Source organism: Platichthys flesus, chromosome 3 (genome assembly GCF_949316205.1).
Source record: "Platichthys flesus chromosome 3, fPlaFle2.1, whole genome shotgun sequence".
Lineage (NCBI taxonomy): Eukaryota > Metazoa > Chordata > Actinopteri > Pleuronectiformes > Pleuronectidae > Platichthys > Platichthys flesus.
Window position 1 is genome coordinate 8,882,589 of NC_084947.1, and position 12,510 is coordinate 8,895,098.

Genomic DNA, 12,510 nt, shown 5'->3' on the forward strand with positions numbered 1-12,510 from the left:
ATTTTCATGGTTTAATTACCTCCGCCAAAGAGGTTACATTTTCACCCTTGTTCGTTTGTTTTTGGCTGGTTTGATTGTAAACAAGATTACACAAAAACTACAGGACGGATTTAGACGAAACTTGGTGGAGATATTTGATATAGGTGGAGAAAGAAGCAATTCAATTTGTTTGCCGATCTGGGCCTCGGTGGACTACTGAGTGCCCTTGTAGTTTAGGATGTTAAGTGAGCTTTTTTAGTTGTAAACTTTCAACTGGTGTTCTATAAGATAATACAGCCAAGTCTATGACATTAAACACAGCCTCTCTTATATCCAAGGTCTTTGCTTTTCCCTACTTCCTCAACCCCACCTCCCCTCTCCCAGCCCTTTTTCCACTCTCTGTTGATATCTCCTCCACCCAGCTGGCCACCCCCGGAGGCAGACAGTATCCTTATGATGCACCACACTTGGCATATATATCCTCTGGTAGGGAGCAGAATGCAAAGCAGGCTCCTCACATGATTGATGAGCAAATGGGATTTTAATTCAGTTACTCAGCCGTCACCCTGTGGCCATATCTGCATGTCAACCTTATTTGGTAACCTTCTTACTGGGCGCAATGAGGGACGGGAAGACAGTTTTTCTCCCGGCTTGGCTGGCAGTTCTGTGGCAGCGATGATCTTTCCGATTGCTTTTATTTTTACCATTAAGTCAGATTTTTCTAAACTTCTTTTTTCTTTTTTATACAATAAATAATTTGTTTTATTTTATTCTTACACTGAATTGTAACAGGGAGATGGGGTTTAACATGGACGAATTTATACATGTTTCAAAGCCACTATTTTGACTGTTTAATTCAAATAGCTCAAATATGCTTCCTGAGGTTTCCTTCATTGCAAATCTTTTGTTGCCTGCTCTGCTTGCATTTTGTTAGAATGGATATGTTTTCACAGGATACAATGGTATCTGGATATTTATGGATTGCAGTGACAGCAATCTATTGAAGGAATATCATTTTTATTCTGTTTTAACACATGCCGTCAGTGATCTCTGCTAGCTGTGATTTGGATTGTAATCTACAGGTTCACACTTATTTTATTTAAAAGAAATGGCTTCACAGGCGACCCCCATCAAACCGCCATGGTCACTCTTACAATGCTACTCATTCCTCAGAATAGTAAATAATGCAATGATGCTGTGTGTCCTTGAATGTCTTTGACCACTAAGCACACACTCAGAATACCACCTTGCAAATTGTACCAAGAAACATGTATTTTGATCAAATTTCTCCTCAACTAATTACAAAAAACATATCCGTATCTATGGTCTCAAGTAGCTTTGGTTCAATTTTCTCAGGTTTTAGAGATATCCTTCTTTGACATTTCTGCCAGCGACCCCATACAGAGGCGACAAATATAATTTAGTTTGCAAAGAAGAAATTACATGCAGCGTGTGTTGCCAGATTAAAGCCTCCCTGCTATTCTGTATAATTCCCAGTGCACAGTACCAACTGTTGTTTTCATTGGGGCTAATTTCTACAAGAGAAATTGTCCCTATTAAAAGTTGTGTTGTGTCTTATTACAATGAAAACTTGGTTTATTCGCAGTCATCCTTCTAAATATGCAGTGTTTTGTTAACCTGGAATCCTTTCCAACCTGTGTACTTAATTTTTCATTGCACCTTTTTGTTTCTTAAACTGAATTTGGCTCAGACACTGCCTCAAGTTATCAATTCATTTGAAAGGTGTACATTATAATAACTGATGGGAGCATTACAAAATACTCTGGATTTTTGGAACGGAAAGAGGTAAAGTACATTTTGTCCACTTAAATTTGACAATCTGGTTTTACCTCACCACAGTTTCTCATACTGGAGATTAATTTGAATCTTCTGCTCTTTTCCTTTATCTCACTGTGTGACTTTTAGTGCATGGATAAAATTAGACTTTTACTCTGCACAAAGCATTACAACGTATTCTTGCACTGAAGACACAGAAAATTTTATAATTTATTGTTTTGTTGTAGGCTACAGTGGACGTCATAGTAATTTTAGAACCTGTACTCTTTGTTAGTTTTGGATTTTATTCCATTGTCCACCCATAAATTAATCTTATGACTTAAACTTCAATGTATTTCTTTCTTCCCGTCTTAGGGTAAGATGGTGAAGGGAATGGGAGGAGCCATGGATTTGGTGGCTAGTGCCGGAACCAAGGTGGTGGTCACCATGGAGCATTCAGCTAAGGTTTGTGTGTATGTGTGTCTGTGCGTTTGTGTGTGTTTGGGTGCGTTCACAAAAAAACACTCAGAAACAAGCAATCAAATTGTCAATTTCCTTTTCCTGTGTTAAAACCTTCACCAGCGTACTCTGTATCTATTTCACCATAATGACTGAGTGTTATGACTGATTAAAGATAATTCTGTTAATGGATTTCGTAGTGCCTCTTTACCAGAGTGCGTTGGCTCATCCTGATGAGATTCAGAACACAAACCATGTCTTTATTTTTCCATTGGCTAATTCAAGTCTACAATTTGACTCTGGGTTTCAGGAGCAGCGTATCAGTTATGATGGTACTGCAGGGCTTCTGACAAAGGCTGTGGGGCAATCCAGCTGAATTGGTTTACTTATGGAAAGTCCAGTCTGATATGATGCAAGGGCAACGTAACATTCACTATTCACAGAAGCGTGTGTTTTTTTGCTAATGCGAGCCTGTCTGGCACCCATTTATAGTCCAGATGGTGCAGCAGGTGAGCATAAATTTCCTCCCCTGAAGCTTGTGTTCATTCATGATGAAGAAGGTGGGGGTGGTGGTTGATGTATGATGTGTGTTTTTCAGGCAGCGTTTGAGGCATTTGGATGTGTGCTTTCTTTCCTGACTGGCAAGGAAACTGAGATATACACTTAAATGGAATATATGGTGTATTTCCCCCTCTGGGTTAGCCTCAGAGTACAAAACCATCTGCATCCCTGGGTACTTTAAGGTTTATGCTGCATCACTGAAAGTATGAACAAACTGGTCTTTTGTGTCTGACGAGCTGAACTGACTAAATTACCTCTACTTTAGTTTTTCTGTTAACCTGCTGCTCTTTTCTTTCAGGGAGGAAAACACAAGATATTGGAAGCATGTAGCCTGCCGTTGACAGGGAAACAGTGTGTTGATCGTATCATCACAGAGAAGGTGTGTTCTCATCATTTTATATGTATTTCATATATGCAAACATTGTCTTCACCATCCTAAATCTAAATACAAGTGGATGGATGGATACATGCATGAATGGATGGATGAGCCATTAGTCATGAATTTGGACTGCTTACTCAAGTAAGCTCCGGCCTCTGACTCTTATTTCAGTCACTTCTAAATGTTTTTTCTCACAGTTCACCTTGCAAAGTAATAAAATGTCCAACCTTGCAGTGAGTGGGTTTACTGAAGACAAACAGTTAATACGTTGACGTTGGCAGTTTGCAGTCCCATTATATCACCGTCAGTCAGTTCCCTGAATATTAAAGCAACAAGCACAGGCACACAGAGTCAGTGAACCTGGTGAAACACAAGTCACACACATTGCTTCTTTATCTTTCAATTACATCTGCCTCACATGCACGCACGCCAGACACACACACACACACACACACACACACACACACACACACAAATGCCACTGATGGTTTGGTATGTTGCAACAGAGTGACACTGATAGATAGAAACTGCATTTATCAAATCAAAACTACTTCTGTCGAAGGATGGTTATTGATTTCCATGGTTGGGGTTGGTTTCCCTGTAAATATAAATTTAATGTAAATTATGATTATGATTATTATTATTGTGGTTGTTGTTATGATTAGTGCAGTGCCCGCTCTAAACATGCTTGTGTGGAAAGCTGTAAGTGACCTGCAGCTGTGGCCAGTAGAGAGAGTCCTCAGAACCCTGCAGCTGTGTCACCGCTGCTGCACAAAGAGCTGGTCACTTGTTCATTCAAATTTAAGTGAAGTTTGACTGCGACGTTGAACTCCGAACTGCAGAATAAGTTGTCTTGCTGTTGTCACAACCCGCTGTTGTCGTGAACGCACATTAGTCATGATAGACAACCTTGCTTATGTTGATTAGTCACAGCCGCTGCTTCTTCAGAGCACTGGTCACGTGTTTGTTCAAAGCTTATTAATATTGAATGAATCACGTGACAGACAGAGATTTCTGGCCAGAAGCACTTCAGCTGTGGTGTTTGCAGAGGCAAACACTCAGTGATTTTATGTGGATTATTGATTTCTGGCCGTATGAATAAAATTGACTAGACTTGATGTGTGTGTGTGTGGAGTTTAAGAGGCCATGGAGAATGATGTTTTGTTGGCTTCAAGAAGTTTTGGCAAACTGTCGGATAAATGGAGAGAGCGAAGGAAGGAACATTAAAAGGGACTCCTGAACCCAACTGACACAAACTCTGTGGAGGAGGTGGATGACTCAGAGAAATTGGAGCGTTTCTCATCTCTATGGTGGAAATGATTGAGGTAGTTTAAAAAGCACAGTGGCAGGGATGGAAGAGATTCAACCTGAGGCTCCCGGTATTGATTGGCATGCTTGCAAGTTGGGGACAATGCCTATGGACTGGCAGGTAGGGGAGTTCATCCACATTTTTTTTTTAATTAGACCTTGGGGTTTATTGTGGAAAATCGTACTGCTCAATCTCACTGTGAGCGAGAGCTTGGGAGCTGCATCTCTTAAATTTTTGCGGGAGAAGCTCGCTACAGTTAGAGATCCTCTAGTAAAGCGTTGCTAGACATTCCAAAATCAAGGCTGAAAACCAAAGCAGATAGAGCCTTCTCCGTTAGGGCCCCTATACTTTGGAACAATCTGCCAGAAGAGATTAGACTAGCAGAATCAGTCACCTCTTTTATGTCTCTTCCTAAGACACGTCTCTATAAACAATAAAGCTTTTATTGTATGATTCTTAACTGTGATTGCTTGTTGTAAAGCACTTTGCTACCTGTATTGAAAGGTGCTATTCAAATAAAGTTATTATCTTAACCATTACGTTTAGATGTTGTTCTCGGCAGCACATGTCGTGAAGGGAAAAACTGAAAAGAGTCTTGTATGAGCACGAATCATTCACATTCCTCCGAGATTGTCACTCAAACTCTATTTAACTGGAATTACTAACATCCCATTTACAGGTGGAACTTATCGTGTCAGAAAAGGCCTGGAAATAGTCTTAGGGTCACTTTATAGTTAAAGGGGAAATAAGCAGAAGTTAAGCAAAATATACAAGAAGGTTGCTTTTTAAGTGAAGATGGAAGGTAGAGAGCAGGTGGAGGAAACAGAAAAATGCAGCTCTGATTTGGAAATAAAAGGTTGTGGGTACAGCTGAGAAAGACAAATAAAAAAAAAAGTCAAAAGCCAGGTTCTGGTTGCTAGCAGATCTCAGTGGAGATATAGTCTTTATGTCCTTATTTACTCTGGTCAGTTTCCTGCTACTCTGATGGTTATTGCCTTTGGAACTCGCTCATTGAAAACATGACCTGTCAGGGCCAGAGTAAGACAGCGTGTCCACCCCGCCACCGCCCCCGTCTGTTCTTTTCTGCTCAGCTGGCTTATGTTGTGATTGCACAACATTTCTCAGCAAGCAGATTTCTGTCAACATTTATAAAGGTTAAAGCTCTTTCTAATACCCCTCGAACACTGGCACCAACTCCTCCCCCTCCTCTCCCCCACCTTCTCATTTCATCTCTGCTTATTCCCGTCCCCTTCTATTCATTAATACTATTTTCTTATTAAATCCCAAGCCTTTTTAATGATCTTGAATTCTATATTATGACATCCTTTCTCAGTTCCTGCCATCTGTATCAATGCATATTTTCCTCTTATTTCTTCATCCTTCTCACTTCACTGCTGACCTCCACATCCCTCCTACTTCATTCTTTTGTTATCCTCTCTGTTGTGCTGTGAATACATTCAAAAGTACCCCTAAATGAAGACCTTGTGAAAACTCTTCCATTGACAGCGTTGGTCTCTCTTTGTAGTCTAGACAGGTGTAACTGAGCCTGAATGTCAGCCTGTCAGCCCTCCAGATATTGTGCGCAGGACTTTAACTCGGCAGCAATGTTTAGAAACCAACTTTTTGCCACCTACAGCTATAGCAGTGAGTGTTTGTCCTGAGAACCAATCAGGGGGGACTAACAATAAATATGTAAATGTAATACTAAACCATAAATCTGACAATTTGTTAAGAGTTTTGAATTAGTTAAGCTTTTTTAAGCATATTCTTTAAAAGGGGACAATTATGTGTGGCTTTGATCAAACCTATAGAGCTACCAGTAAACAAGGAATGACTTGAATGTGCACTTCACGGAATCAGCAATAATGCTTGGACGTTGCACATATAATTATCCCCTTATTGCATATTTGGCTTTATCCTTTATCTAAACCGCTTGTCCTATGAGGGTTGCACAGGGCCCTCAGCATATTCCAGCTGACATTAGGGCGAGATGTGGGATACATCCTGGAAATGTTTCCACTCCATCACAGGGCTGACATATGGAGAAAAACAACCCACACTCAAATTCACACCTTTGGGCAATTCAGAGCTTAATTAACCTAAGCTGCGTGTCTTTCGACTGTGGGAGGAAGCAGGAGTACCCAGAGACAACCTACGCAGACACGGGAAGAAGTCTAGGACAAAATAGGAATCAAGCGTCAGGAAAACAAAACGGTCTCAATTCATTCTGATTCATAAGCAAATAGCGAATATTTCTGTGAAACATTTGCAGTAAACATTAAGAGAACAGAAAATGCTGCGATATAATAAGTCTGGGTTGTTAAACACCAAATAAGTGAGGTCAAACCGGACATGTAAACAGCTTCAGAAAATCCATTCTGTATTTGCTCAGCTGCACAAAATGTCCTCAGCCCTCCTTGACTGACTGTCTCTTCCAGGCTGTAACTGAATCTGAATGAAGTTTGCCATGCCAAAAACTAGGACACAATAGGGCAGGCAAAGATTGTATTGCGTATTTGTAGCTAAGACTCAAATACAGTTAATTAGCTTCACTCGTTCGCACCTTTTATTCATAGTCGACAGGGATGGATGTAACAGACGACAAAAACAGCTCTGACAGTGGCGCCTGAACAAAATGTCACCTCATTTTCATCGTAGTCCACTTCTGAGTTATTCAAATTTATTTCATCAATAAACTTTACATGCCGAATAATAATGGGTTCGGTTTACCCAGCACAGCATTGATCCGAGATTTCGCAATAGCCAAAAATGGTTCATTGTCATCATCCACAGGGACGGCCACTGTTGTTTCCATTGCTGGTTTTGTGTGTGGAGCCCTTTATGCAGTGTGCACAATAAGCAAGCATATGCCGCAGAAACCACATCCAAGTTTGCGTATTTACATGCGTATGGGGTTGATTTTACTATTGTGTATAACTTGCTTCACAAATTATCGTGTACACTTTTGCTCTTGACATTAAAAGGCAAGCTTACACTTTAACTAGAGGGCTTGAAAATAGCTTTCAAACTCAACACAAAAGGAGTAATCATTGTCTGTTTCCAGTTTTATTTTCCAATGTAATAGAATGTGCCTATGACAGGATATTGGCTTCCTTGAGGCATAATTTAACTAGCGATAAAACCACAATCTGCTCTGCATCAACATCCTCATGACAACAATGAAGAGAAAAGCTGATGTCAGTGATTGTCATTAAACACTGATCAATAAAAGTATCCATGCTGAAACTGTACTGCTCCCAAAGAATACAGTTGTAGTACATACAACTGTTTATGATCTCACAGGACGAGGTGTTAAGACAAACACAGAAGATGAGGTCTCCAGCGAGTACGACAACTTTGTTTTCCCACACTGGACACAAAACCAATTAGGGCACAATATCTGAATGTGTTGTCAAGGGTAATAACTGAAGTCAAGAGTCTCATGTTTATTCAGCAACTTATATTCCAATTGATTAAATTTGGCAGACTTATTTTTCTGCCTTTTGATCCTTATTAGCAAACAACACAACGTATAAAATTAAATGATTGTTGTGGTGATCACCTGAGGAAAGTTTCAGCAGTTGAAGATTAGACACTACAAACGGTGCATTATATAGGCCTGTTAATGTTTATATTCTACGTGAATTGATATTTCTTTCCACTAGAATCTCTGTCTTTGCAAAATGCGAGCTGAAACCAAATGTTTTTTCCATCCACAGAGATGCACAGGAAGATGCTTACATAGACAATATATTGTCACAAACACAACAACCTCCTATACTCGCCATAGCCTGGAGGGATGGCCATTCCAAGTGTCCTTAATCGTGGTGCAATGAATTGAGACTGAGGGTCGGGGGGAACCTGTTGCCTCAGGGGGTGTTTTCTTTGCTTCTCTATAGAGCAGGAGCATTTTATAACATCACCCGTTCTCCTCTCTTAAACACAGTTCCACACAGGATGTGGTATTTCTCTTGCTGTCCTCAGGGGGATATAAAAACATGGGTGATTGTGCGCTTTATGTTAACCACAATTAGAAAAATAGCCTCACTTCTCTGCCTCCTGGTGCTTAAGTTGCTGCCCTGACAAAGTCTACACACCGCCTAGTATTTTCCTCCTCGAAAGTTATTTAGATATTTATTTCCTGTTTTAAATATACAAAAAAAAAGTAATGTCATTCACATCTGAGTAGAAAGACCTCTGAATAATTCAGTCATCATAATGAATGGGCCCAGAAAACCATTACCTGTGGCATTTCCTGTAAAGAAGGCAATTCCAGTGACAGCACTTGTTAAATTTCTCAAAATTGAGCCCTTTTCACATGCTGTAATTCATTGAAATTGTATTGGATACGTTTTTATGTTGGTGAGTAAAATGTTCATTTCTAGTTCGATGGTCTAGACTAGAGCGTTAAGTCGGCTGAATGTTGTTGGTGTATTGTTGTTACATGAATTTCAACCCACTATTCACCAAACCACATATGGACGACACTGGCAGCTTCGTAATGACGACCCTCATGTGAATCTGGATAATGGTGGTGACTTTAACTATTGTGAGGGAAATTGACTGAGCTGTTTCACAACAAAAAGGCTGCTTGGCAAATAGATGGCTTAAGTGTTGGTATAAGAAACTCACTCAGTTGATAGTTAGATGCTCCCACTTAGATCAAACGGAGACATTGACATTAACACAGCAGCTGCCGTATCTGAACACCGTCACTGCACCTATATTCAACACCGCTGGCACGATTTGGCAAATCATTCGATTTCCCTTAATGCTTCGTGATGCGCGTCACATTTAGAGACTTTTGTATGTGTAAACCATAGACCCTTGTGCCTTGTGACATTCCATCTGCCTTGCTATATTGGGGTGAGCTAGCCGCCTCCTGCCCTGTCACTGTGTGTGAGGTCCTAATGAGCTGAGAGTCCTGACAGGCTTGGCCGGGATGTGCTGGTGGCCTGGCCTGTCAGCCCCTGCTGAGAAGAGCCACAGGACCCAGCTCGGCTCACAGCCCCTTGTCTGTCATTAAAACCTATTTTTTGCCATTGTGTGCATACATGTGGGTAATGGCACTGCTGCAGATTCAGTCTAAAGGGTTCATATGTAAAAATGGACACACTACCTATTTTTTATGTCAGACTTGTGATCATAAGCAGCAGTTTTGGAAAAATTGGTTTTAATAAAGTATCCTTTCTAGAATTGTCTTCTAAAAGACTGTTTCTAAAATAAGTTTAAAAGGCACGAACTAAAAGTAAAAGTTGTGTTTAAGATGACCATCTTTTCCACTTAAAGCAACCATTTAAGAAAACATTTTACAGATTTGAATGTTGTGGCTGATCGTGTAAATCACTGCCCTGTTGTAGCCATAGATATGGCTCGGAATGAAACATGATTTTAGCTCAAAGACGTGGTGATGTAGTTCGTACAGGTCAGTTGTGCTGAAAAAGCACTAGTGCATCAGATTGATCTTTTTATTTCTACATTTCAGAAAAGAGACCTTATCTGTGCCTAACTTTTCAGAAGTTGTTGTTCTCTATGTACCATAGAGTGTCACTGTCGGACACGTTGAAAGCTCCAGGGGCCTCATTTATGAATCACCTTGGACTCAGGGGTTTTGTGCATAAACCGTGTGTAATCGCATCTGTAAGGTGGGACACAAATGTAGAACAACAATTATCATGCACGAATCCCAGGTTGTAGAGAAGTGTAATGTTAAGAGATTGCCCAAGTAACCACAGAAACTCAGAGTTATCTTAACCTTGTAGAATTATTGATAGATGACAGTCTTCTATGGAAGCTCAAGAGATGTTTCCCCCCTCTGCTTTTCTACACCAAAGTTAGCGGGTATACGCAAATCAAAGGTGATTGTCTTCAGTCCTTTATAGAGGAAAACGAATAACACGCTATATTCTTTAACGAAATACAACCGCCAGAATTGAATTGGTTTATAAATGACCCAAATGCACTATGTCAAGTCAATGCAAATCCACTCTAACATCCATAGCATGGGTCCTGTGTCTTTGAGTTAACTGTTTTGACCCTGTGAGCCTAATTCATGTTATCCAATGGCACAAAGAAAAACCTTCTCTACATTCGTTAATCTAATATTTGTGTAAAGGTTAATTCCCTCCAGTAGCCTTCATAAAAAAGAGGTTCATAGCAGGCTACTTCCAACTCCTGGCTGCCGACCACGCCCTGAGGCTGTTCTTCTCTTTAAGCTCACTTTGATAACCGAGGCTCCCACATCCTCGTCTGTGACGCTGCCGACCACACACACACTACATAGGATTTAAAACCATATATTAAGGAAATAATCCCTCCCACTATTTTGTGTCTGTGTCTTGTCATCCCCGCTCTCATCCTTTTTATCTATTCCCTCCTCCGTCTCTTTCTGCCCTCTCTCTCTTTACCAGGCTGTGTTTGATGTGGATCAGACTAAAGGCCTGACTCTGATAGAAGTATGGGAGGGGCTCACTCCAGAGGATATCAAGGCATGCACTGGCACAGAGTTTGAGGTGCGTAACTCAAACCGTTATTTTGTACCAGGATCATATTTCAGTGACTTTAACTTTGAAGTTACTAACCAGGATGCATTTCTTCTCTCCTCCTTACATCCCACCCGGTGTCTTCTAGGTGTCTCCCAATCTGACGGCCATGCAGCAAATCTAGAGGAGCCTGGAAAGAGAGAGAGAGAGAGAGAGAGAGAGAGAGAGAGAGAGAGAGAGACGCATTTTTGATTTGCATCACCTCATTTCTCTGTGATGAACAGTTGATGTAGCAGCCTGTGATAGGTCAAATAAGTTCATAAACCAAAACTACTTCAGGTCACATCGCTTCCTGCCTTCCTGACTTATAGGAACCAAAATGAATGATAATTTTTCTTGCAATCAGATTATTTGGGATCATTACATTGTTGCGTAATTACACCATCAGTTAGTAAGTTATTCTTTTGCTTTACAGATTTTTCTATTATGATCAATTTCATGCAATATATATACAAACAAATGTGATTTCATATTTACCGAAGGATCAAGACGTTGCTATAAAATTACACAGAGCTGAAATGTAATGTTTAGATGAGAATTAGCTGTAATTCAAGAGATTTCTCGTTTGGAAGAAGGGAATATGTACGTAGTTGTACCATGTGACAAAAAAGTAATTTAATGATTTATGCAGTGAATATGCAGTAAGATCTCTATTCTTCATTTGGGGAATGCAGTATGTAGTTGCTCTGCTCGTCAACCAGAACACATAATGCCTCAAGATTTTGCACTCAGACGTTTGCCGTCCCACTGCCTTTGTGTAAAATAAAATATGACAGTATGCCGAGTGGAATAAGTACAATTGTCTTTTTTTTTCTCTGAATAACTGTCGGCTTTTATTCAGCGCATCAAATCTCTCTTGGATTTGAGGCCAATCATTTGAGATTGATTGCTTCTGACACTCTACAGGTTTAATCCTTCCATATATGGATGGTGGGCTTACATTGACATTCATGATGCGATTTCTCCACTCGTGTAAAGAGGCGCTCCCATTACCTGAGGGCTGTTATGTAACTGGTGGAATTCAGCCATTGGGCTTTTGGGTTCAAGAAGATCAACCGGGTTGGATCATCAAGCAGAAAAATGTAGGAAAGTGACAGGGGCTGTTGCCACCGGCTGTTGATGTTAATCCAGCACATCCCTTAATGGATCACACCAGAACGCTTCCCTATAAGCCCTAAAACTTTTACAACCCATTTCCTCATCAAGGTACTGGAACGCACAGAAATAGAAGGGAACATGACAGGCTGCAGCGGGAACAAATGGGTCTTAACAGACGCAGTACGTGTACTTTTTAAGCTGTTGCAAAGGACAACGTGCACTGGCACCGATTTTCAGGTACAATAAGTGGATTTAGCACAGTAAGGTAAAGCGGTCAGACGAGTCACCCCCCCCATACCGAGAGGCATGAACCGATTCTCACTATGCGCATCGGCTTTTTTTGACACTGCTGCCAACTGTCTTCAATCATTATCAACAGGAATGGATCAACCTTGGCAAAATAGGAC

At 40.6% G+C, this 12,510-nt stretch overlaps 1 protein-coding gene across 2 annotated transcripts in view; it reads left to right on the top strand.

Moving 5' to 3' along the window:
• oxct1a (3-oxoacid CoA transferase 1a) overlaps positions 1-11,798 on the top strand; it is a 38,122-nt gene extending 26,324 nt beyond the window's left edge. For both annotated transcript variants that reach the window (XM_062381737.1, XM_062381736.1), the window contains exons 14-17: positions 2,131-2,220; positions 3,074-3,154; positions 10,874-10,975; positions 11,094-11,798. In XM_062381737.1, the coding sequence (XP_062237721.1) occupies positions 2,131-2,220; positions 3,074-3,154; positions 10,874-10,975; positions 11,094-11,129 (309 nt within the window). In that variant the 3' untranslated portion in view covers positions 11,130-11,798. The remainder of the gene's footprint in view (positions 1-2,130; positions 2,221-3,073; positions 3,155-10,873; positions 10,976-11,093) is intronic.
• The last annotated feature ends 712 nt before the right edge of the window (positions 11,799-12,510 follow it).